The sequence below is a fragment of the Lissotriton vulgaris genome, chromosome 4_1 (genome assembly GCF_964263255.1).
Source record: "Lissotriton vulgaris chromosome 4_1, aLisVul1.2, whole genome shotgun sequence".
NCBI lineage: Eukaryota > Metazoa > Chordata > Amphibia > Caudata > Salamandridae > Lissotriton > Lissotriton vulgaris.
This window is the reverse complement of record NC_141691.1, coordinates 2,043,646,256-2,043,673,969: the sequence shown is the minus strand read 5'-3', so window position 1 is coordinate 2,043,673,969 and position 27,714 is coordinate 2,043,646,256. Positions and strand designations below refer to the sequence as shown.

The 27,714-nt window shown below is 45.6% G+C and overlaps 1 protein-coding gene across 1 annotated transcript in view; it reads right to left on the bottom strand.

Moving 5' to 3' along the window:
* Positions 1-27,714, bottom strand: part of WDR97 (WD repeat domain 97) — a 474,462-nt gene that overhangs the window by 246,318 nt on the left and 200,430 nt on the right. Inside the window, exon 13 of the mRNA XM_086966430.1 lies at positions 9,699-9,854. Coding sequence (XP_086822556.1) covers positions 9,699-9,854 — 156 coding nt within the window. The remainder of the gene's footprint in view (positions 1-9,698; positions 9,855-27,714) is intronic.

Here is a 27,714-nt window from a genome sequence, read left to right as displayed (position 1 = left end):
GAAATTTTGCGTTTACTCCAAACAGACATTTTAGCCACAAAACATTTGCAAACATGCGTAAATGTACGCAACTTAGTGATTTGGATCATTCCAGGACAATGCGGATTCACATACTTAACTTTTAACGAAAGTGAAAAAGTGCCAATAGCTTACAAATCACACTTGTACACACAAACAGAAATGAAGTTCATTTCTACAGAAATAATTCTGACAGCTGTTCAAACTGCTGTAGCAAAAGAAAGAGCCCTCGCACAGGGGAAACACATTATAGTCGTAACTCCTGTACCTGCCTTAGAGGTAGTGACAAAAGCGAGCATTAAAAATGCTTACATCTGAGATGGATCCACTGGGTTAATTCTCTTACTGTAACAGATGTTGAATACGTTTGTGATCCTTATTTAAAAACACAAGCATTTCTACAATACGAACAAGGATGTCCTCTGCCTACTGAAATTCTGCCTCTTGACTATTATGAATGTATAATTTATACTGAACGATCAGCCATACCAGCTACGGGGGGTAAACAAGCATATAGTGCGACGTGTGCGATTGTTAAAGGTTGTTGGCACGATGGCAAATTTAGACCAATGGTCACTAAAACTCAATCCTTAGGAGATTGTACAGCTCAGCGAGCTGAACTACAAGCATTCAAGATGGCACTTGAGAATATGGATCGCGAATTCCCCACACTCATAGTTTGCGATCCGTTTTATTGTGTTCAATCTTACAATGAATATTTACAGGATTGGCTTCAAAACGGTTTCAAAGATGCAAAAGTGGCACAATCAAGCATAAAACGCTTTGGGAACAAGTAGTTCAATTAAGAGAAGGAATACAAAACACTCACATGATACATAAGCTGAGTCATCAACATGATGGCGTTCACGTTGGAATTCATTGGCTGATGAAGCCGCAAAGGCAGCTGTGCAAACAGCTTCCGTAGCTGCAATCACTCGTTCATAAATGAAAATAGATAGCAAAATAATGCTGGCTGTCAGTGCTACATGCAAGGGCAGCGGGCAGTGTTACCTGAAGGATTTCCACTCAAATACTCATATATAACTGATACAAATAATGTTCCGTTTGCTCAAATGCTTGGAGTGGGGGATATGGTAATTCCAAACATGGAACATAGATTAGGACTAATCCTAGCAGCACATGAAGGGCTCGCCTCTGCTTATGCAGGTGTTTCCGCCACAGAATCGTTATTAAAACAGAGATACTGGCGCCAACGCATGAGGAAACAGACCAGAAACTACGTCTTGGACTGTGAAATATGCCAAAAGATGAAAGTCTCTACGGTGAAACGTCCTGCGCAGACGCCCCAGTTAATTTCAGATAAACCATTAGCATGTGTTTACCTGGACCACTGCAGTGTTTACCTGGACCGCTGCGGTCCCTTACAAAGTGATGGTAACTATAAATATATCATGGTCGCAGTGGATTCATGTTAAAGGTTCATTTGGATGTGGCCTCAGCGCTCGGCTGACGCTCAAACTGTTATAAAAGATTTGCGAGTCTTTATCGGCACATACGCAATCAGCACACTACATTCTGACCAGGGTCCCACGTTTAACTCTCAAGCTTACAAGGAGGCCATGGCCAATTTGGGCGTTGCATTGCGGTATTCTAGTACATTCCATCCTGAGGGAAATTTGGTTATGGAGAAAATAAAACGGGACATAAAGCAATCTATAACAGCTAGGGAATTAGGTTCGGGTGAAGGGTGGGGCAAACATCTAATAAGTGTCCAACGTAGTCTTAATAACTTGCCAAGAAGTTCTCTAGGGGGTATCACTCCATATGAGGACATTTTTGGAACAAGAATGTTGGTCACAGACCTTGATTGTCAGACATCAGTGGTGGAACAAAAAACATTTGATATCAAAGATCGTTTTGCTGTTTTACAGGACTTAAATGAACTAAGAACGAAAAAAAAGCAACGTATTCCTGAAGCCAACCACCACTGAGGAAAAACCGACCGTCCCAGCAAGGCCTGTCTGGATCCCCAAGCTTGGTGATCTAGTCAGAGAAAAGATCGTGGACAAGAAGGAATTTGGGCCTTCTTACAGACAACCAGTACCTGTCCTAGCAATCCACGGATCAAGAACAGTTTTACTGCTGCCCTTTGCTGGTAAAAAGGAGAACAGGTTTGTGTCCATCGACCTGATTAAACCACACTATGTGGCCAATACTAAGCAGTAGGCCAAGGGGACTCTGACCAAGTAGCAGACGCCGAGCTCTAGCTACAATCCACGAGGTTCAAACTGAGAGACTCATCGCTTTTTAGGAATCTGCAGTGCGAAAAGAAGGACTATGCAACAAAGCTATGGAACTTGTACCTCCTGAGACCCAAATAACAGTTCGTCAAGAAACACTTGCCTACAACGAAGTAGCACCTGTCTACAATGAAGTAACAAGTGATCAAGTGGTTCTAGCGATTTCAACGAATCCTGATGCGATCCCAACAACTGACAGAACTGCCTCTGGCTATTTCATTAATTTTGAGATGTTTTCTGAGGATCCCAGCAAACCAAAATCAACGCCAGCAAAAAGAAGTTTCAAAGAACAAGCAACAGACCTTTTTCATCACCTGGAAAAGACTTATCTGGTTTCACCATGGATTAAATTTTGGATTGTGTTGGGAACATTTTTCTTCTACTTTGGTTGACTCTGGTAATAACTCTGGGTATGCTGATAAATGGAAGATATGTCAAAATGGGCACCGCAAGTAAGAACGTCAACTTACTCCTCAAGTCACACATCTCATCCCATCATGAACAAAGAGACTTGTCATCAGTGAACATCAGAGACGTTCCTATACCTGGTGGTATAGCTTGGGATAAAACAGATTATGACATTTTTGGCCCATCGGAGCTGTTGAAGATTCCACACTTCTTCAAGATTTAATTAAATGACTTTGTTTCATCTAGTACCTTTTCTGATGATTGGGACTTAGACACTATTAATAATATGATGTCAGACCTAGAAATGTCTGCAGTATTTACAAATCATGAATATTTAGAAGGTTCATCAGACTATGAACAAATGTATTGTTATAATCATTATGGTCATTGTGAGAAGTTGGCCTGATATGTAGTGCTCACTATTCTAGTGATCACTTTGTATCATTCCAAATGACCCTTATTGATGATTGGTTGTAAGTCAACCTTATAGACCAGCTATCCTAGTAGCATGGACAAGAGCAGTCTTTAGGCTAAACTCTAGAGGGCGTCTTAAGCCAGCTGTTATACCATCACATATACCCCTTGAACACCAAGTGAAAGGACACCACACAAGTTGTTATGAAAATAAAAGGATATTTATTTATAACAAGTCTACCCTGATCTCTTTATGAGTCAGGGAGCTAAGCACACAACAAAACTCTTAAGAAAATACTTTAAGTCGCACAATTTACACAAATGCCCGAGGGGCACGAAAAACCATATACACTAAAAGTGGAATGCGAAATACTAGCAGGTAAGTAACAAGATCCAGAGGCTTCAGGATCGCTAGGACTACACTACTGAACCCTAAGGTTAGGAGCAGGAGGCCTAGGGAGATCGGGTGTAGAGTGTGCACTCTCACGCGGGATGCGGGACAAAGTCTATGGATGCTAGCATTCGTAAAGTTACAGTTATCGGACGAATCTGACTAGATAGACTGAAAACGACAAAGGATCTGGACACTTAGATAGTGAACCTACGTTGGAGCACCGAAATGCTCAGGTTACCTAGCCCAGGGGCTGCGGCTGCATAGGGTTCAAAAGACGTCGGGAATCCTCGTTGAAGTCTATGGAGCCTGAAAGAAGAAGTTGCTGGCAGGCGACCAGTGAAGATGTCCGGAGTGATCCAAGCCTGGATCGAAGATGGAGACGACCTGAAAGCAGAGGGGACTCAGTTCTTAACCACTAGCCAGTGATTAGGTGGGCACCAGGATGGCACCGGATAAAGTCACCTCGACCAGGTGATGGGGCGACGCTGAACTAAGCTGTCCCTCTGACAAGGAAGTGTTGTCAGCAGCCAGGCTGGAGGTACGAGCTGTCCCACAAAGGTGTCTGCTGTCGGCGATGCAGGACCCAGGATTGGGGCAACAAACCTTGGCAAAGTCAAGCCCACGCGGTGGAGTCAAGATGGCGTCTGGAGTGGACCAGGAGGGTCCGGGGTGCTCCTCTCTTGGAAGGGAGCAAGGGCCAGCCTGGAGCAACCAGACCAGCGGTGTAATCGTCGTGGTTCGTCGTCAGGAGGGCCACTAGCCAGCAGGCAGGTGACCGGACAACGCAGTGAGCAGCAAAGAGCAGAAGGGCCCCACGCAGATCTCGTGGATGCTGGGGGGCTGGACTTCGGTGCTGGAGCTGCTCAGGGTCAGGGCTTCTCAAACCCCAAAGCACTCACTCGAGGATCCCTCGGCGGTCGTGCTGGTTAAGCATCGTGCAGTTTTGAAGATGGCCGGTCCCTTCAGGTCTCGTCGCACCCACGAATCTCAGCTGGGCTGATGATGTAGGTAGAGGTCAGAGATGCCAGGGAATCCGGGTCTCGTCGAGCTGGGCAATCTGGATCCGGAGGATGGACTTACAGCAAATCGCGATGCTTAGATGGTGCCTGCGGGTGCAGGGTGGCTACTCCTTAGCCACAAGGGAGAGTCTTCAGAAATGGTCAAGAGTCCTTTCGTGGGGGGAGGAGCCAAGCCGGCGACCGCAATGGCCGCCTAGTCCCTCGGCTCTGATCATCATCTCCTCCCGGGACCACATCCTGCATGAACTATCGCAGCATGACGGAGTGCGCGGAGACATGAATGCGTCCGATCGATGAGGGTGCAATCCGAGGTTCGTGCCTGCTTGTGGAGGCGAGATATGGTCGACGGCGTTCGCGGCCTGCAGCAGCCCTGAGACCGGGGACTCGGCCAGACTGTGAGGCTGGTCCCCGAGTGAACAACAGCGTCCGCCGGTGGACTGGAGGGACCGGCCAGCTCCGAAGTGGCAAACAGCAGTCGATTTTTGGCAGGCTCATATTGGCAGACTGTGAGCACAAGTGAGGACCAAGACTATCGCTGTGCCCCTGTGTAGACGGATATTGCAACACGATTTTCGCTTGTCGTCCGCCGAGAAGTGCTTTGCTACTCGTCCCGCTTTTGGCGGGAGGCTCCCGAATTTACTACGAGCCGCCATTAAGCTGAACTGTCTCCAGCGGTGGCTTTTAATTGATCTCGGTGGCCCTGCCGATGGAGCTACATTGCTCGCTGCCTTGCTGCCTGTGCCTCGGCTTCACTCCGGACCTGCTCTGACCCGTGCTAATATGGAGAAGGGGAACATGGAAGAAACTGGTGTTTTGTTTTCTGGAAAGTTTGACTTTACTTAAAAGAATAAGGTTATAAATCTCTTTCAGAAGCTCTGGGGATCATTTATAACATAACATAACATAACATATGTATTTGTAAAGCGCACGTTCACCACTACGGGTATCTTGGCGCTGAATAACAGATGTTTGTTGTTACCCAACTCAATGGTACTCACCAAAAAAGGTATACCTTTGTAAACCAGCCAAGTTATTCGTACTCTAGCTCTCACTCTACAAACCAGGGAAGGGTAAAACACAATAACAATAACAGTAAAGGAAATGTGATATGGTGACACACTAAGTTAGAGCATGAGCCAAAAAACAGAAGAGAGTTGACAGGCACCACCTTGCTACTTGTGGCCCTTTTATAGTGACCAGGAGGATATGTGCCTCCCATACTGCCTCGACCTATTCAGTCTGCCCTTAACCCTCATGGTGTGAGCCAGTCACTGAGAGCTGGAAGTCCATAGTTTCCAATCCATCCTCGTCTCATGTGATATCCTACAGCCAATCCAGACAGACTGGAACTTGTGTTTCCTTCCCAGCATGTTCCTCCTTGAAATTCTGACAGTTTCCACTTCACCGTCATATTCAGCAGTCTGTATATGTTTCACCCTGCTCAGCTTTGCCTTGCCTAGCCAATAATTCCTGTTTTTTTTTAAAGTGGGAGAGCGCTCCTTCTCGGAGTGTGCCTAGAAGCTATGGAACCATCTTCCCCATTATCTAGCGACCATTGTAATGCCATGCCAATCTCATGCAAGGCAAAAATTTCTGCTTTTGTATATTTGGGCTTGGATGATTGTCCAGTCCAGAAGATTGAGGGATACATGTGAACTTTGAAGTAACCAACAAGAAGACCACACTCCTTCGTTGTTTCGGACTTTGAGGGACACAAAGGCGCATCCCTCAACGACCAGTGATTGTGATTCTACTGAAAGTTCATCTCCTGAAAGAGTAGAAAAGGCCTCGTCTTCGGCCCTTGCAAGAAAGTTTTATCATTAGTACCGTGTGGCAGGTCATTCAGATACTCTGATAAAACTAACATGACTTCTTCTGTTAGTTACTTTGCAAAACTGGTTGAGTAGTCATGTTGGAACTCCTCTTTTCCTAAAGATATTCAAGAGGCCTGTATTCAACATGTAAAGAAAATATTGAAAGCCGAACATAGTAGACAACAAATGCTTCAAATCCCTTAATTCTGAAATGCTGAGTGGCTCAGATGAGAGAAATGAAAGTTACAAAAGGATACAAAGTTGAGTATCGTAGTAGAGATTGATGCATAGGTACATACAGCTTTGGTCCTCAAGTCATATAACACTGGCACAAGGATTGACTTATGAATATGCCTTTTTTGGCGTTTTATGCATGTTTCACAGACAAAGCATTCCCCCAAATCAACTTCTGGCACCCGTTCTGATACCAGATTTATTTTTAAAATCTCTAGAAAGTCCTTTTGACATTTGCTCCAGGCCTCCCTCTTGGTAGAGGAATGCCCATGCTAGTGAGAATTCCCACTTTAGGGAGAGATCCCTACTTGCATGACAGAGATGTATGTGCCAAAAGTGCATCTCCCAGCACAATGAACGCACTTTCAGCATAGCAGAAAGCTGATCGGGCTGCAATTTTGTTGAGACCAAATCCAATTTTAAAAGGTCCTTCTTCAGGGCACCAGGGCTCCTGGTCTTTTAAAGACGTCTTTTCTTTCCAAGAGATACCCAAGGGTTCATGTGCTTGTCTGAGTCCTTCAAACAGGTAGAGGAGAACTTGCTGACTGGTTCCTCTATGATGATGAACCCCTCTGTCTGCAGATGCAAGGCCATGCATTATTGCCTCACCGGCAGTGGGACTAGTGGGGGTCAGGCATTGGCATGCATGGGGCCTCCACAACATTCTTAATGAGACAGGAGTCTTTCAGAGAAGATGTTCCAGAGCTGCATGTCAGTGAAGACATTTTCCAACTAGCTTGGAAGGAGTTAGCTCGCCACTACAGAGTGGCCCTCATGCTAAGAGAATGACCACACTTGTTCAACAGTAGAACGTTTAGGGCCTCTACCGGACTTTTGTCCCTAGAAACCTTACTTATAAGACTCATGTGTAGTCTGGCACCCCTTTGTTTTAAGTTAGGTTGTAATTTGCTTATTGACCCAATAGGAGCTCGTTGAATCACCAGAGTCTACTGGCCCAACCAGTGAAACTGCTCTCAAGAGGACACCATTCACGTATAGTGAGACAATGCGGGAGACATTATGCTATGGATTCAAACAGTCCAAAGCAGCATCGTCTGCTTGCTTTTGTATTTGCCATCTCATGTATCGATTACTTATGAATATTGCATTGGCTCGCGATCTAGAAGGGAATTTTGTTTAAAAGCCTTTGTGTTTGTTTCAAGGGTTTGCAGAACTTTGGACTATGTTTCCAGCAGCTCTTCCCCAGGCAATGTCCTTCCAGATCATCACGATCTCCTTCAGCCTTTTTCTTCTAGATTCCAAAGAAAAAAAGATTTTAAGGCAGAAGGTTCTTAGCCTGCCATGGATCTACACTTGGAACGTTCTCTGTTAGGATTGAGAAGCCAGGCTAATCTTACATTTAGAAAGAATCTCAAGACCTGGCAATCTAAAATGTAGGCTAAAGATGGTTAAGGTAGCCTGTTTTCTTCGCGCCAGAACACTTCTTTTGCACGCCCTATACAAACTATACATTAATAAAAAAAGAATGGTGGAGGAAAGATAAACAGTGAGTGGGAGAGGGTGTGTGTATTAGTGAGAGAGTGAGAAAGAGAGAGTAAGTATGTGTATATATGAGTGTGTGTAAAAGAGAAAGAGAGAGACACAGAAAGGGAAAGAGATAGGTATAGAAAGAGAAAGGGAAAGAGAAAGAAAGAGAGAGGGAAAGAAAGAGGCAGAGAGAGGTAAAGAGAGGCAAAGAAAGAGACAGAGAGGAAAAGACAGAGGCAGAGAAAGAGAAAGAGACACAGAAACAGACAGACAGAAGACCTGTGGAAAGATCTCTACTCTGTGTGCCGTCTCTGATATAAACAGACAGCACTTTACATTAAGCATTTTTTATATTTTTTATTTACCCAATTGACAATGATAAGGTTTCGTTTATCCGCAATATAATCCCATTACCTTGTACACAAGGGTGTCTTCATATCCCTTTAACATATTACTTTTTAATTTTACAATGCACGTCAACATCATATACAGCTAACCAGAAAACCCAAGCCTGAGTTACTGAGCTCTAACCAGGGGACTAAACTAGTGTCAAACAATGAAGTGCTGAGGCACTTGGAGACACAGAGTGCCGCTGCCTAAATACAGACGCTGATAGGCAGCAAACCACAGGAAATCATCAATCAAACCAGGATGTGGCTCAATACTGAATGATAGCACCACTAATCATGCCAATATTTTGTCATCAATCACCATTGTGAGGTGAAGCAGCTCCCACTGCATCTTTTCCACAATATTTACATTGGGAGAACATATTGCAGCCATCATTGTAGCATTAAATGAATTTGTCATGTGGTGTTGGGTGTGTGAATAACTACTCGTGTAGCCTGCTTTATTCCACATCTTGTTAATAATGCTTGAGTCTCAGAATTTAAAAGCTGTTCCACAGGCAGGCGCGTCACCCAGTCACTGCCCTATAGCTCTACTGGTGCAAGGCTGGATTGGGAAAGCCAGATGGATAATTCTCAGCAAAGTATTTTGCAGAGTTCACATAAAAGGGGAATTTCTGCAACTTCAAACTTTAAAGCTGCAGTCATCACATGCACCAATATTCTTTCAAAAAGGAGAAAAGAATTTGTCAATCTGTCTTTCTATAAGTGTTCGGCCTGGTTCTAACATGCAGGGCTGTGTGCTGAGATGTCAAAGCTTGTGCATAGCATAAAGTAGACATCAAAATTGCCCAAGAAGAAGTCGGTTTTAACTCTTGCGTAGCCTGCTCTTCCACAAAGGAAGGCAAGCAAGAGTTTGGACGCGCACTCACAGGCTGGTCAAGCTCCAGGAACCTGTATTGCTGATTGTCAAGGAAATACTCATAATTGTTGGGTACCCTTGTTATGTTATGTTATGTTATATTGAGCTTGTAAAGCGCGCAGCTACTCACAGTGTCCCGGCGCTAGCTCCTGAAGAAAGGATGAGCGTGTACCAGATTAAAACAGCAAGGTCTTGAGTTTTTTTTTAAAAAGCACTGGGTCTTGAGTAGTCCTTAGGGCAAAAGGCAGTAGATTCCAGGCCAAACCGGCCCAACGCACAAAGGAGTTTCCACCAAGTCGCTGGCGCTTGAACCTGAAATCACAGACATCCAGCATAAAGTCCAGGAATATCCTACCCCCCAAGGATGCACTTACGGTACCTTAATGCGAGGCCGGTCACTGTAGAAGAGGTGCAGATAGCGCTCAAAGGCCTCCTTCTCCGTCGCCTTGGTTCGCTTTGGTTTCTTGCGGCTGTGGAGCTTCCCTTCTTGTATGAGGAGCAGCTCCTGGTCTCGGGCTGCGAAAGAGGCGTACGTCTGGAAGATAGAAAGAGCTGCTCATACTCCAATGTTACGTAAAACTGTGATAATAATGTAATGAATTCCATAAATGTGTCATTAGGCACAGGATTTGGGAAAGGATTAGTGACAGGAAGCTTCTGTAAAAACAACTCCTTTTATAGACCTCCCACCCTTTCTATCAACCCCGGTGACACAACCACTAGCCACCTCGACTGGACCGTATCGTCCACCACCTCCCTATGTCACCGCATCGGCAAAACTCCCCAGTGCAAAAAACTGGTCAAATGAGCACCATCCAGAGGCCAGTATTGTCAGTGCCAGATGTGGTCTCCCCCAAGTCACATCTCTAATACTTCAAAGATTCAGTCTGGATCTCCTCAGAACATTGTAGTTTCAGTTTTAAACATAATTTGTATAGATACTGGAAACATTATTATAAAATCAGAGTGTCACCAAAAAAAACCTACACAAAGCATTTAATCCGATCTGTCCAGAAATACAGATAATCCAGACACATATACATGAGGTCAAATTTGACAGAGATTCTACATTGCAGTTGTGGTTGTGTGATAATCTCCCCCAGGTCAGCATAGCCCATAACCATAATTCATAATCTTACCTCAACAATTCCTAAATGATACATTAGGGTGTTGGGTAACACATGGAAAAAAGCTCTCCAATAAACCAAAAGCTTCAAAGTAAATTACATGGATTTTTTTGACCTGAAAACTATCTTTAATTTTGAGCAATATTGTGAGATTTGGCAGTTTTTTCGAAGTACAGTTTTAACAAGACTTATCGATTGATTCTCAGTAAAATAACAAGAGGCATATGTGGCCTCAAGGTTGAAAATATTTTCTTACAGAGGATTCGAGAACATACCGATGATAGTTCTTCCTAGTTTTCCATATCTAGTAATGTGTGGAGTCACACAGATCAACTGAAAACTACAATATTCCACCTAGTTACCTTTAGTTCCAAACAAGTGGTTTGAGCTAAACAACTTTAGTAGACAATAGTAGTTTTTAAGTGCCCTTTATGTCATGAAATACCAGTTTACAATTATGTCAAGAACCATCATTTCAGAACGATAAAGTTCCAAAATCCAGTTTTCCCTACATCAGCTTCTATGGAGGATTTTAAACCTAATCTGCCAGCTAGGCTGTTCCATTTCAAGAGACCTTCCGAACATTGTACCTGCAATACCTGTGAACTTCCAAAATTTAGCACCCGTGAGACCCTTATAAATAAGAATTGTAACCCCTCTTCCATGGCAGAGCACTCTATATCAAAAGTAAAAGGACTCAAGTAAAAGATCTGCTTCAGCTTCCTCCTGAGAGTCGATGCACTCAAGGTATGTTCAAGCCCCTTGTGCTGGGTGGCTTCAGTCACCATGATGGCTATATCCCAACACCCTCTATAACATCTTGAAACACTAGAGGAACGTTACACAATATTGTATTCTAATTCCATTGATATAGCGCTTACTACCCCTGATGAGGCGCCAAAGTTCTTTTTTGGTGAGTAGCACGCTACTCCAGAACCCATAAATTATTAGTGGTGAATTAGTATAGTGAAATATGAGTGGTGGACATGTTAGTCAGTTATTTGGATTGAGAATGACAGTGGAGGTATAGAAGAGGGAAAAAATGTTTGCATTTATACAGCGCTTGGTACCCCAGATTGGTTGTTGAAGTACTTTTTGGTGAGTAGCACGCTACTCCGGAACCCAACAAGAATTAGTGGGAATTCATATAAGGAAATATACAATTAATTTGAGTGGTACACTTGTTAGTCTGTTATTTGGATTGAAAAGGAATAGTGAAGGGATAAAAGAGGGAAGGGTCTAGATTTTTGGGGGAGTTTATAGCCGTAGGATTGGGTTTGAGATAAGTGAAGGGGAGGTGGAAGGGAGTTCGTATGGGGAAATATGAAATTAACATGAGTGGTGGACATATTTGTCAGGGTCCGTCTAAGCGCCTGCATTACACTGCTAGGAGGACTGTATGATTGCAAATCAGATTCAGGCAGGAAAGACGACATTTCCCAGAAGCCTCGACTGAGGCTACTTTAGACTGTGAGACACGCTTCCTGTTGCGTGTTATTCTGGGTTTGGACTCGAGCGGAGAAGAAGGTCTCTTCCCCGCGGTTCTGTGGAGGACGCCTGGGGCGCTGTTGTTGGGATCATCGGCATTAGGTAGGAGCGGTTCTCCGCCTTTCAGAGACCGTCATTGAGCGAAGCGCTGTGGTTGCAGCCACGCGTTGCCGTTTCGTTGTTGCGAGCAGTGAAGGAACTGCCGCGCATTATCCTTAGTTTGGTTCTTGATAGAGCGGAGCGTGGTGGTAATTCCGCCACACGCTGCCGTTTCGTTAGAAGTATCGGAAGATACTTCCTTGTGTGGAGTTCATTGTAGAAGAGCGGAGCAGAGTGGTAGAGGGCACCACACGCCGCCGTGTCTTCTTGTACTTTGTGTGCTATTACGTTGACTTTCACATATCCATAACTACCATGTGTAGGTGGTGCCCGGTGGCGGTCGCAGCTCCGTGTAACCAGAACAAGCGTCTTGTTACGGTGTGTGTGAACTAGTTACACCCGCAAGCGGAGCGTGGTGGCGGTGGCAGCTACTGGTTGCCGTGTGAGCAAACTGTTGATTCTTGGGATGTTGTGCTCTTATGGTATTAGTCTGGTATAATACTATTCAACAACATTCCGTTCTTTCTTTTGGACTTCTTCATTTATGGTATCTGTGGGTTATATGCTGACTTGGTAGAGTACAGTGGATTAAGCAGAGCGGAGTGCTGTGGTTCTTGCCTCCCACGCATTACTGTGGTCTGTGTTTCTACTTAAGTGCTTATATACTTTCTCCTCTCAGTCCATTTTCTATTTTCATTGGTGGAAACCCCACCTCAGGAACCCCTTATACTAAAGAGTAACTACAGATCGAAGGTAGGATAGGGGGTATCTTACCAGGTCCGTTTGCTTCAGTTGTAAATATGATATTGGTCTTACAATGTTTATATTCCATATAGGACACAAGCATTACTGCCAAGAGGGGAATCAGAGAAACCTACTTCCTTAGTCCAGCTTATACACACAGGTATCTAGTCTATTAGGAAAGTATATTGGAGTTTGCAGTGCTGAATGAACGGTGTTCTTATCCCTGTATGTTTTGTCGTTCCAGGTACTTCCCCTTCCCAGCTGACCCCTTCCTTTCCTTCCCTGATTATTATTTTGTATTTACCCCTCACCTAATGGCTCAAATACTCTGTTGATATATATATTTATCGGAGTGTTTCTGACGTTTGGAGGTGGGCCTTATGATCATCATCCGGATCCTGTGGAGCGTATATGAGAATATTATTCAGTTTTTTGGATTGAACAGGAATAGTCGAGGGATAGAGGAGGGAAAGAGGGATAGAAGAGAGAAGGGTCTAAAATCTTTTTTTTATTTTTAGTTCAAGACAGTAGGAGGGAACCTGAGATGAGTAGATGTGAGGTGGAGGGGGAAAAGTCAGATGTTAGGATTTAGAAAGGCCTGCTTGGGAGATCTGAATAGTAAAGGCGGTATGAGATGATACAAGGAAGGGCAGAGGAGGTCGAGAAAAGGTTATGCTGGGATCCTAGTAGTGGTATGGGGTTTGGGATGAATGAGAGAGTAGAGGTAGAGGATCTATTGATAGAGGTATAGGGTGAGAAATATGGTAGTGCATTGGAAAGGGTAGAGGTAATGGATATATTGAGAGTGGTATAGGGTAAAAAATAGGGTAGTGCCTTGGATATGCTGAATTAGAAAAAAGTAATAAATGTATAGATACATAAGTACATAGAAGGTATATATGTATATATATATATATATATATATATATATATATATATATATATATATATATATATATATATATAGTCACTGAAAAAAACATAGGTTAGAGACCATATATAGTTAGCTGGACATTTTATTGACATAAAACCAATGAAATTCCAGCTACCCGGGAAACCCACGGGTAGCTGTGCGCTCTACAAAATCAGATATAATAATAATAATAATAATAGTTAGTTGCACTAACTATATATAGCGCACCTGCAATCCACTGCTGTTGATGTCACATATTACATCATTCATGACATGGTCAGTGACATCACTAATGACATCACTGATGAAATCTCAAATGACTTCACTGATGACATCATGACACACCAATACCAGTTACTACATACGCACTCACTGATTCCTACGTCTACACACACATTCACTCATTCACCCATACAATCACTCATACATACAGTCACTCATTATTACAACACTATCATATGCACTCATACACCTATGCAGACACTCACACACTGCCACTCATCCATGGAGTTACTCACACACCTAGTCAGTCCTGTAAAGAATCAATCACACTTCGATTTCCTCATCTATACAGTTAAACACAGAACACCTTACTTTTTCAAACATATACTAACACATACTTACTCTCTTATACAATTACTGATACAAGTACACATTGATCTGCAAGAGTCACACACCTCCCAGCCAGCCACACACACACACTCAGTCTTCCATACAAATACTTGGGCAACCAATCAATAACCCATATAGCCACTCATATAGCTACTGATCAACACATGCAGCAGCTTGCACAACAACAGACATATTGATGCACACTTTCAGACAGTTTAGTCACTAACCCATGCATTCAGTAAGACACATTCATTCACTCACTCAGTCAGTCACGCACCTACTAAATCCTTCATCCAGACACTTATACATCCACTCATTCTTCAATATGTAAAACATATTTAAACTTTACAGAAACACACAGTCACTGGATGATGTCATCAGTGATGTCACTGACCATGTCATGAATGATGTAATATGTGACATCATCAGCAGTGGATTGCGGGTGCGCGATATATAGTTAGTGCAACTAACTATATATGGAATTTCATTGGTTTTATGTCAATTAAATGTCCAGCTAACTATATATGGTCTCTAACCTATGGTTTTTTCAGTGAATGTTCAAGGTTTTGTAAATGCAAATTCCTAACTATATATGGTCTATAACCTATGGTTTTTTCAGTGAATTTCATTGGTTTTTTAAAAGCTAATATCTATAGATGTAAAATATATTCTTTATTACGTGACGTATCACGTAGCCACGTGAGACGCCTCATGACGCGTCGCATAACCGTGACGTATCGGCTCTGCAGCGCAAACAAAACCCGTAACGTAAGCGCGCCGGAGCACGCTTACAGATATATTTTTTTTTTAACCTTAATTAGACAAAATCCACACGTGCACATATCTTGAGGCCTTGCAAAGGCACATCAAACAAACAGTCCCTACAATTTTGCCAAGTTTGCTGGAAATCTATTCCCTTCATTTTTTTTTACTGTTTCTCTAGGTTTTCCCCTTGTTACGCTTACCGGGACGCTACCCGGTACGTGAACCAGACGTTCTAAATACACAAGATGGCGGACTCCCGTTACGCTGCCGGTTAGCTGCCCGGTTCGCGTACCGGGAAGCGCCTCTACCGCGAAAAATCACCAAATTTTTTTTTTTTTTTTTTTTTTTGGCCTGCGGGGGACTTTAATATCCCCCTCATCAATCCTAGAGTGTCAGGAAGGGTTTACCTTGCCCCCTTACCTTCATTTCCCCCTTCGTTTTTCACCACATCTTGTCTCTCGAACCTACCGAGAGACAAGATGGCGGCCGCTCCGGACTGTTTACAATGTTGACAGCCAATCAGCTTCTCCTCCTCCCGTTACGCTGCCGGTTAGCTGCCCGGTTCGCGTACCGGGACGCGCCTCTACGGCGAAAAATCGAAAATTTTTATTTTTTGCCCCACGGGTCCCTTTAATATCCCCCACATCATTCCTAGGGGGTCAGGAGGGGTCTACCTTGCCCCCTGTCATTAATTTCCCCCTTAGTTTTTCTCCACCTCTTGTCTCTCGATCCTACCCTACAGAGAGACAAGATGGCGGCCGATCCGGACTGTTTAGAATGTTGACAGAAACCGGAGAGCCAATCAGCTTCGCGAAGTTCCGTTACGCGTCAGGTACGCGAACCGGGGCGCTAACCGGAGCGCTGTTACAGATATATCTGTTTTTTAAAACGTTAATTTCTCAAAATCCACTGGACCACATATATTGAGACATAGCAAAGGCATTTCGGGCAAACTATATCTACAATTTTGCCAAGTTTCATGTAAATCCATTCAGCCGTTCGAGCTAAAAGTGATTCCAACCGCCCTATAGAAAAAAGAATGGGAAAAACGAGTTTTGGGACCCCCTTTTTTCTCGGCCCCCCCTTGACAAAACCCCCCCAAATTTTCAGGGGCTGCTCAGAAACGAAATGTGCCATTTTCCTGAAAATTTCAGCCAATTTCGTCCACAAACGCCAAAGTTATTCGACATAGAATTTTCAGAAATCCCATAGGAAAAAAATCCTAACTATATATACCTACTGGCTGTCGCCAGTAGGTAATAAATATATATATATATGTGCTTTAAAGTCAGCTAGTTCAGAGAGACTGCTCGGACACCTCTCTTGAGCAGTTAAATATAGGTTTATTGGCAACAACAACGCGTTTCGGCGATTTGGAGGTATAGAAGTGGAAAGTGCCCCCATGGGAGTGGAAACACGGGGCAGCAAACAACAAAAAACACAATGACTGTAGTCAACCTCTCACAACGTCTACTGTCTAGAGATGAGCGGGATGTCCTCCCTCTAGGCCTTTCCTTTTGCCCTACTAGTAACATGAATTTTGCGCGGACCAGAATTGACCTGTTCCTCTTCTCACGAAAACTGAAACTTAAGAAGTGGTTTAATACCAAACCTGGAAAAGACAAGATGGACAGAGCACGGGACACTGTAAGTAATTTGAATATTGAGGACATAAATATGTTGCTCAATGACACCCAGAATGCTGGAGAGAACCCTGTTTGGAATGAATGGGGGATTGAGACTGATGTTAATTCAGGAAGAAGTGATTTTAAACCCAAATCGACTTTTCTCCCCAATGTTCAATGCGAAGCTATAGATCTCTTTGAGAAGGGTGTCCTGTCGGACTTGAAGAAACTCTGATTCATGAAAACCCCCTTCAATCGGAAGAATCTCACACATGTCCAGATTCAAGCAATTGACAATCTGAAAGCGGATGATAACATTGTCATTCGCCAATCGGACAAGGGGGGGAATGTGGTTGTCTTAGACAAAAATAAATATTTGGAAGAAGGTATTCGCCAACTACGGGATACCTCATGCTATGCTAAATCTGATAGGGCTGAGGTACTACAATCTAATGTTACCTATAGAGAAATGTTGGTGGAATGGAGAGAAAAAGGCTTACTGGAATGGGAGGAATTTTACTATCTGTACTGCCCACACCCCCGGATTCCAGTTCTTTACCTTCTGCCTAAGCTCCACAAGAACAGAGTGGACCCCCTGGGAGACCTATAGTGTCTTCTATGGGATCACTCTTAGAAAATACGTCAAGATTCATTGACTATTTTCTGAGACCTTATGTTCTGACACTGCCATCTTACCTGAGAGACAGTACCCATTTTTTGACCAGCATTAATGGAATACACTGGGAAGATAACTTTGTTCTTTTCACCCTCAATGTTGGTAGCTTGTATACCAGCATCAAGCACCAACTGGGACTCAATGCCATTAAACACTTCTTCAAAACCTGTTCAATCTCAATGCTAGATCATTCCAATGTGATTATTGGGATGATTGAATTCTGCTTGAACAATAACTTTGTCTTCGATGGGGGCATCTATAGACAGTCACAGGGCACGGCGATGGGCACCTGCTTCGCCCCCAGTTACGCCAATCTCTTCATTGGCTGGAGGGAGGAGCAGGTGGCCGCACGCATGGAGGAATTTGACACCAAAGTTGCCCTGTGGCTACGCTATATCGAAGACATTTTTCGTCATTTGGAAATGATCTGAACAAACTGCCATTGATTTTGTGAAAAAGCTCAATGATAACGATCTAAATCTGGTTTTTACTGCTAATTTCAGTAAAAAGGAAATTGAGTTTCTCGATATAGCAATCAACATTAATGGTCCCCATATTGAAACAAAATTACATCGCAAGAAAACGGCAGGGAACAGCATACTGAGAGCTGATAGTTCACACCCCCGCAAACTGGTACAGAGCATCCCCTATGGGGAACTACGAAAAGGCCAAACGAAATTGCAGCACCACTGAATCCTTGAAGCTGAAAAGCTGATAGTCCAGTCAAGTCAAGTCAGAGAATTTATATAGCGCACTACATACCCAGAGGGTCCCAAGGCGCTTAGGGAGGGGAGGGGGATTACTTGTCAAATATCCACGTTTTAAGTTGCTTTCTGAATGCTAGGTGGTTCTGGGTAAGGCGAAGGTAAGAGGGAAGTGAGTTCCATGTTTTAGCTGCCAGGTAGGAGAAGGATCTACCTCCCATGGTGGTTTTGTTGATGCGAGGTACAGTGGCGAGGGCTTGGTTGGAAGATCGTAGTTGGCGGGAGGGGGTGTAGAAGGACAGTCGTGTGTTGAGGCATTCTGGTCCGATTTCGTAGAGTGCTTTGTGTGCGTGGGTTAGGAGCCGGAAAGTGATCCTCTTATTGACGGGAAGCCAGTGGAGGTTTTTCAGGTGGCCAGAGATGTGTTCTTTACGCGGGATGTCTAATATGATCCTGGCTGAGGCATTTTGGATTCGTTGGAGTTTTTTCTGGAGTTTAGCGGTAGTACCTGCGTAGAGGGTGTTTCCGTAGTCCAGTCGGCTCGTGACCAGAGCGTGGGTGACCGTTTTCCTAGTTTCGGTGGGGATCCAGCGAAATGTTTTTTTGAGCATGCGCAGAATGTTGAAGCAGGATGATAATGTGTGGCAGATTTACTGATCGAGGCTACAGAACCAAAACCATTTCCACTGCATGTAAGAGGGTGGATGAGATTACTAGGAATGATCTACTCTATCCTACTAGGGAACGAGACAACTTGAACACTGTCAGATTCATCACGACCTATTCCGGCCAAGCCAATAACATAAGGGATATTTTCAACAAACACTGGCATGTGCTGTTAAGTGATGAACATCTTAAATCAGACTTGGCATGTAACCCCCAGATAACTTTTAGAGAGAGTAGATCGTTAAAAGATGAGCTGAGCCATAATCATGTCACACACACCAGGAAGGCAACTCCTGATATCCAAGTAGGATACAAGTGCTGCAATAAATGTAAAGCCTGTAGAGAAAGTGTGAACTGTGAGAGACTGCTGGTGCCACACACAGGGAAGGAATTTCACATAAGGAAACACTTAACTTGCAACACAACCTACTGCATTTGCATTTTGATATGCCCTTGTAACAAATGGTATGTGGGGAGCACCAAACATACTGCCAAGAAAAGAATCTTGGAACACCTCCGAGCCATCAGGAAAAAAAATAAAACGTATCCCGTAGCTCGACACTTTCAGTCACACCACTACAGTGATGAAACCAAACTACGTATGGTGGTGATTGATAGTGTAGACCTGGGGATGAGAGGTGGTAATTGTGAACTCTCTTTGCGAAAACTTGAATCAACCTATATCATTGACTTCGAATGTACTGTACCCAACGGACTCAATGTTAATGAAGAATTGGCAATACACCTACATTAAGTGTAATCTTGATTTGCAATGATAGCTTGTCACAGCTGCTTTCCAGTAATTTTAATTGTTTCCTTGCAGGTACATAGGACTGTCTGGCAAGACTAGGATTATTATGTGCGAAGCACTCAGTGTATCAGAACGCAGTGGACACCCACAATGTCATGCCCACTTGGGCGAGGAGAACTTTGTCAGTCTTTTATTTTATTTGGACTGTATGACCTTTTGAAACGCGGAACTGGTTTACTTAACAAGGCGGGTGCTCATCACACGTTGTGGCATTGTGGCAACATGATATAATATTTTACATGAATATGATCATTTAACTGGTGCCTTGCTACTTGGTTTTGTATTTACGACCGCTTACATTGATTTGGTTGATATGTCAAAATGGCCGACACGTTTATTGACATTCTATGGTGACCTGCAAAGTAGTCCTTTGTTTATGTCTATATTTGTATGTGGATTTAAATGGCACTTTTACGACGAGATGGTTAGCGTGATCAAGGCTTAATCGCCGAAACGCGTTGTTGTTGCCAATAAACCTATATTTAACTGCACAAGAGAGGTGTCCGAGCAGTCTGTCTGTATCTAGCTGACTTTGAAGCACGCATTTTGGGGATTCTCGGTGCCCTGGCTCGGACCGCCCACTGACAGCACACCCGACTTTACCGGAACTCGTGGAAAAAGGATATATATATATATATATATAAATATATATATATATATATATATATATATATATATATATATATATATATATATATATATATATATATATATATATATATATATCCAACGTAAAAGTTATCCCAACTTCAAGGAGCCAGCAATCAGGTAGATGTAAATATTCGTTTTTATTTGCAGGTTTTGGCAGCGCAGGAAGGAATCCGCAAAGTTCTGTTTAAATCTGAAAGCCTGACGCGTTTCACGCTCTCACGAGCGTTTCCTCAGAGGCTTGTGAAACACTTGAAAGGAAAACAGTGTCTGTAGTGGGTCACTACAGACATCCCCTTTAGGCACACCTTCTCTCCTCAGTATGTAGAGGATTCCAAAACGACAACAGTTTTTTAGTTCAGTTCTTTTATTATACTGTTTGTTGGTTCATCTTATGTTATCTAATACATTATTCCAACCATGAATTCAGTTCATTCATGTTAATTCATGTATGCATCAACGACACAAGAGTGATTATAATCCAATGCATTTCGGGCATGTCAATACTGCCCTTCATCAGGGAATCGATTCTATAAAAATAAAAATAAAACATACAAACAATAAACAACCTGTGGCATTAATGTGTCGCACTTCAACCATCAATTACATTTGTCATAAGCACACTGTTTCAAACCGCATGTGTGTATAACCGCTATCTCACCAGGTGTTCACCCTTAACTCCCCATGTTCGTAACAGATGCTACAGTCACAATGTTAACACTTACGTGTCGCGTATACCAATAACAGAATTGGGGTCCTTCCAACCTTTACATATTCTGTAAATCACAAAACCAATGTACCAATCAGCAATGTATTACCACCTCAAATGGGGATTCCAACAAAAACGCGCTACGCCCATTCCCAATTGCTTTAGGAATGAAACTGACCTTGTGCGTAGCGCGTTTTTTTACACCTACCTGATTGCTGGCTCCTTGAAGTTGGGATAACTTTTACGTTGGATATATATATATATATATATATATATATATATATATATATATATATATATATATATATATATATATATATATATATATGCATAAGGAAGGTAGTATATGTAGAATAAAGATGCATTTAATAAATCTGGCTTTCAAGTGTTGCACTTTATAAAAAAATAATTTGTAATTCAATAGTGAAGCAATTGTAGATAAATAATTATGATAAGAGATTTACTTATTTATGCAGTCACTTATATACATGTTAAACATAGAATAATGTAACCATCAATAATATGTACATTTGTTAAGCAGAACTAACGAATATCTATTTTTTTAAAAATTTTATTACTGTACACGTACAAAGCAATACAGATATATAGGTACATATCTATAGTCCAAATAAATGCTTATATACAGAGGGATATGCTGAATATTTCTGTTTGTGTATGGTGGTTATGTGGGGAAGAGCCAATTCGTGGGTAGTTTTCTGAAGATAACGTGGGCATCCATGGATCTTATGTTGGGGGTAAAGAGTTTCATAGTTTGGCTGCTGGAACAGAGAAGGATGTGCCACCCATTTTTTTTTCTTGTACGTTGGGATTTTGAGGCGAGATGCCCCTTTAGAGCAGAGGTTCCTTTGTTCCTTTGGTGATTTTATTCCTGATGAAGAGCGGTCCTGTTCCATGTATCGCTTTGAGGGTGATACAAAGCAGCTTGAACGTGAATCTTCTGGCAGCCTGAAACCAATGCTGGACTTTCAAGGCAAGGGAGATGCAGTCTTGTAGTAGTAGTCTGGCAGCACAGTTCTGAATCCGTTGTAGTTCTGGATCCGTTGTAGTCTTTTCATAGTTGTTAAAGGTGATCTGTGGTAAAGGCTATTGGCGTAATCGTGTTTGGACAGGACAAGAGAGATGGTAGCCTGGAGCTTGTTTGGAAATTCCAGATGGTGGAAGGTTTGTCGCAGAGTTTTTATAGTAACAAAGCTTGATCTTGCTAGTTTGTCCACTTGGGCATTCATTGATAGCTTGGGAGTCCAAGGTCATTCCGAGATTTCTCTCTTCCATAGATTTTCTAGGCAGTGATCACAGTTTATCAGGCCAGCCAGGAAGCGGGTCATAATGTTTCAAATCGCCACACTGTAGTATTTCCGTTTTGGAAGCCTTCAATTTGAGATGGCTCCACGTCTTCTATTGATCCATGGCTCTGAGAAACTGAAAAATAGTGAGTTTCCAATGTCATTGGGGCATTCCAGGTGAAGGAGTATTTGCGTGTCATCTGCATAGTTATAGCACGTGAGGTGACATTGATTGATCAGTGCCGGTAATTACTTTATGTAGATGATGAAAAGCATTGGTGAGATGATAGAGGCTTGAGGGACCCATGCTTTTGTGAAGTACGGTTTGGATGAGAAAAAGGGGTATGGATGACATTAGTTCTGTTGTGAAGGTAGGATGTGATGGGGGCGTGGCTTGGACGCCGATGGCGATGGTCGCCTGAGAGCTCGGCTCCGGGACTGAGCCCGCTTTTATCCTGCAGATCGGGGACCGTGGGGCACCCCGACCCCCACAAACCGAAGATCGGGTTGGAGTGGACCTGCTGAGACACTCGGAGACACTCGAAAACCAGTTGTTCCGACGAAAAGGCGAAGTTGCGAAGCAAACGGAGCGGAGCCCAAGATGGCGCCCGGACCTTCTCGATGGCTTTGCCGAGACCCCAGACCCGTGGACGCCTAGCAGATCTACATGCATCTTCTCCACATCCTATCTTTCCGAGAAGCGACCGTCCGGCTGATGGTTTGGGAGTGTCTGGGCACCGTGGCCATCCCTAAATGGATTGTCTAATTTTCCGGCGCAGGCTGGTCATGAACGGCCGGAGGCCCTGAGCGGACCAACAATACCACGCGAAACGCCCGGCTGCCTCCCACTGCGTACCTGAACTCGCCGGAGCCCTGAGAACTTTATGGGCAGCACGGCGACCTGGCGCCATAGAGTCTCCGGCAGCACTGGTGCCTCTCATTCGAGGTCTTCCTCGACCCGACGGGCCTACCCAGATTGACACCGTTCGCCCCCGCCTCCCCCTCAGTGGCCTCCGGGGACACAGCGGTGGCACGTCCCGAAGAATCGGAGGAGTGGTAGGCCTTGGCGAAGACGATCGAAGGCCCTCTTCAAAACGACCACGTACCAGGAGAGCCATAGTCGACGCCCACACTTGGTAGTGACTCTGCCGAACTTTCCCCTACGAGACTCATCCGCCATGGGGAAACCAAGGGGGCCCAAAGGGACCACCCCGGCCGCCTCGGACACGGAGGCGCCGGACAAGGACGGCCGAGTTGACCCGGAGAGCTCTGGTGGTCCCCACCTACAACAACAATTCGACCGGGTCCTTGAGGCGATCGCAAACACGCGATTAGCCCTGCAGCAAGACATCGCCCAGGTTGCGACGAGTTTGGGCCTCCTCAGGGCGGACCACGGCAAGCTCTCGGATAGAGTTAAGGAGGTAGAGAGCTCAGTGAAGGTTCTGGAGCCAGCACAGAAGACTCTGGCTGCGACGATGAAGGATGCCCTGTCCCGGATCGATGCCTTGAAGAAACGGGCGGAAGACACTGAAGGGCGTAACAGACGGAACAATATTCGGGTGGTGGGCCTGCCAGAAAAGATCGAAGATGGCGACATGGTGGCCTACCTAGAAGCTTGGCTCCGGGACACGGTGGCTCCAGAGGGTCTGTCCTCCTTCTATACCCTGGAACGAGCACATAGGGTGCCGGCGAGGCCGCCACAACAAGGTTGCTCCCCACGCCCGGTGGTGGCGCCTTTATTGCATTTTTGGGACAGGGACCTGCTCCTCAACGCTGCCAGGCACAATGGCCCCTATCAGGAGGAGAATAGCCAGGTGAACATTTTCCCAGACTATACGTATGAGACCCAACGAAAACGGACCTCTTTCCTGGCGGTCAAGCGTGAACTCCGGAGCGAGGGTATCCAGTACTCGCTCCTCTTCCCTGCAAGGCTCCGTATTATCCTTGACGACAAGACCCAGTTCTTTGATACCCCGGAGGAAGTCTGTAATTGGCTCGAACTATATAGGGCTGGCAAAGATGGTTTCGGCTCATCATCCCAGTTGACTACGGAGCCCGTACAACAACGTCGTTCCAAGAGACTCCGAAGCCGCCGCGGCAAACCAGGCAAGTCTTCGACAGTAGAGACTATGGCGGAGCGGCGGGGAGTACTGGAAATGGTCTCTAATCTGTCTGGTTCACAAGGCGGCCCCATTGTTGAAGAATCGGATCCTCGCGGCGAGGGGTCTCATACGGACACAGAGGAGTCGGAGACCGATAGTGTTCACTTGCCAGTGGTTACTCCGGACTCAGCTGAGGGCATGCTGGACGGGCAGGGATGACTGGGTGAGCTAATTCCATTTGGGCGGGGGTTTGCAGCGGGGGTTGTGGAGGATGCGATTAATGCCATGATCCGCTGATGGGGTTGGGGGGCCCCGATTGAGCTGACGCTTTTTGACTTGGGGCTCGAATTAGTCTCGGTGGTCCGAGACTCGAAGGCCCATTACTGGCGCCCGGCCCGCACCTAGCCCCTAAGGCTTCCCTGCGGTGGCGACCGCAGGATTAGTCGGGGAACGGGGGTTGCTGGGGACACAGTTTGGATGGAAACTAGAAGGAGCTATTTGGGTCCTGTTCTGGGGTGGGTTGGGTGGGGTTTGTTTCAGACGGGTATTGGGTTTTTGTTGGGGAAAATGGCCGCCATCAGTGTTGACTTGACTGTAGCTTGTTTTTGTTTGAGCGTTGGTGGGAAAGCCCGGGACAGACGATGTGGGACAATGGCTGAGATCGCTAATGTAAAATGCATCACTTGGAATGTACGGGGGCTTCACACTATGTCCAGACGTCACAAGGTTCACGCTTATCTAATGCGTAAAGGGGTGCAGATAGCGCTGCTGCAGGAAACACATCTCACCAAGGCGGAAGGGGCGGCGCTGCAACGTAGATGGAGAGGGCAGGTCTACTGCACTTCATACTCAGCTTACGCGAGGGGGGCGCTAATATGGATAAGGGCTGGGGTTCCCCTGCAGGTTACAAAATCGGTGGTGGATCCGGAGGGGCGCTATGTAGCTATCTCCGGCACAGTGGGGGGTAGGGACCTGAATATTTGTTGTGTTTATGCACCTAATGTGGACCAGCTTGCTTTCCTCTCTGGGTTGTCGGGCTCATTGGCCCATTTTCTCTCGGGAACCCTCTTACTAGGTGGTGATTTTAACTCAGTAGTGGACGTGGAGGCCGACCGCTCACACCCCCCCCTCCCGGACTCTCCAGTCCGGCGAGTGGCTAAAGGGAGGAAGGAATGGCAGACGCACTGGGGGCTCACGGATATCTGGCGAGCGCAGCACCCCGACTCTAGAGACTATTCCTACTTTTCTGGCCTACAGGAATTGCACTTGCGGCTAGATGGGTTTCTGGGATCGGCGGAGTTGGTGTCCGCAGCGGTGCGCTCTGAATATTTGACTAGGACCATCTCGGACCACAACCCCCTCCTGGCGGACTTCCGTTGGTTTCCCGGGACCCCTAGTGTACCCACCTGGAAATTGCGCCCGGAGATCTTAGAGGACATAGTCTTTAGGGCGGACCTGGAGGACAAAATTTCTGATTATTTTGCGACCAATGGGGCACCGCTGGATCGAGAGCGTCAGAATGGGACGCGTTTAAGGTAGTGGTCAGGGGCTATTGTATTTCTAAGAAGGTGGGTATGCGACGTGTCATACTCGATGACCTGACCACGGCTGACCGGAAGCTCCGTGAGATGGAACTTCACCGCCCCGGCCATCCTGAACTCCAGGAGCGTACTGCTGCGGCGAGGGAGGCGGTGGCGGCGGAAGTCGAAAGACTGCGCTGCTTCGATTATAAGGCCTACACCACTAGGTCGCTCACGGAGGGGGATAAGTCGGGCGCGCTGCTAGCTTGGTTGGCCAATCCCACGCGCCGGACCTCTCTGACGACGTCCATGCGTACAGCGGAGGGGCTTGAGGTGCACACCCAACCGGAGATATTAGGCTGTTACCAGCGCTACTACGAACGGCTATATTGCAGTAACCCGACCAGAGACCCCGTCCTGATTGATGATTATTTGCAACCCTTGGAGATGCCAGCGCTGGAGCCCGATGTGGCGAAGGCCCTGGGCTCCGACATCGAACTGGGGGAAATCCGTAGCGCCATTAAGGGGATGGCGAGGAATAAGACCCCGGGCCTTGACGGACTTCCGGTCGAATTCTACTCCACCTACGTAGACCTATTGCCGCCCCGACTGTTGATAGTCTACAGAGAGGCGAAGCGTTTGGGATGTCTCCCCAGCTCGATGTGTGAGGCCTTAGTAGTTTCCCTCCTCAAACCTGGTAGAGAGTCAGCTGACCCGGCGTCTTACCGACCGTTATCAATGTTAACGGTCGATTATAAAATCCTAAGCAGCATATTGGCATTGAGGCTGCTAGGACACATGCGCTCTTTAGTCCACGAGGACCAGGCAGGATTCATACCCAAACGTAACACGACCATGAATATTCGCAGGTTGTTTCGCTTGTTAGGGGAACCGCACACGGAGGCCCTGTGCCCGATGGTCCTTTCGGTCGATCTGGAAAAGGCCTTCGATAGTTTGGAATGGGATTACCTGCGCAGAGTGTTGCTGCGCTTTGGACTAGGGGAGGGCTTTGTCAGGTGGACCACGGTGCTTTATGCCTCGGCGTCGGCCAGGGTGAGAGCAGGCCCGCTGATCTCACAACAATATCCAGTAGAAAGAGGCACGAGACAGGGATGTTCGCTATCCCCATTGCTCTTCGCGTTAGCGGTGGAGCCACTGGCGCTGTCAATCCGATCCGGAGTTTCTTTCGGCGGTTTGCAGACCTTATCTGGCCAGCATTATATCTCGCTATATGCTGATGACCTGCTGCTCTTCCTCGAGGATTCGAGTACCGCTTTGAATGGGGCTGCTGAGGCACTGACGTCTTTCGGGGAGGTCTCGGGCCTTCGGGTGAATTGGGCCAAGAATTGTCTGTTCCCGGTTCACAGGGGAACGCCCAGACCCGACACCAGCAGAGAGATTAGGTGGGAACCTAGCTGCCTCAAGTACCTGGGGGTATACATATACCATGACCCCACCGACCTTCTGGACGGCAATATAGCCCGCTGTACTCGCGCGTTGCGAGGTAGTATGGAATTTTGGGCTACCCTGTCGCTTTCGGTGGCGGGGCGGATTGCACTTTTGAAAATGGTGGCACTTCCCCGGTTGCTATACTACTTTCGAGCGCTTCCGATTTGGATCCCGCCGGCCGCCTTTCGGCTATTGCGATCCATGGTGGTGGGGTTCCTCTGGGGATCGGGCCGCCGGAGAGTGGCTCTCAAGACGCTGATGAGACCAAAGTCAGAAGGAGGCCTTGCGGTGCCAGATTTTGAGAAATATTATCTGGCAGCTCAATTGCAGACCTCCACCCAGGAAATCGCGAGGGAGTTTCGTGGCCCGGAGGTTGGGAGGGGTACGGGAATGCCTAGGCATGTTATTTCCTTCATCGCACTACACCAGCGTC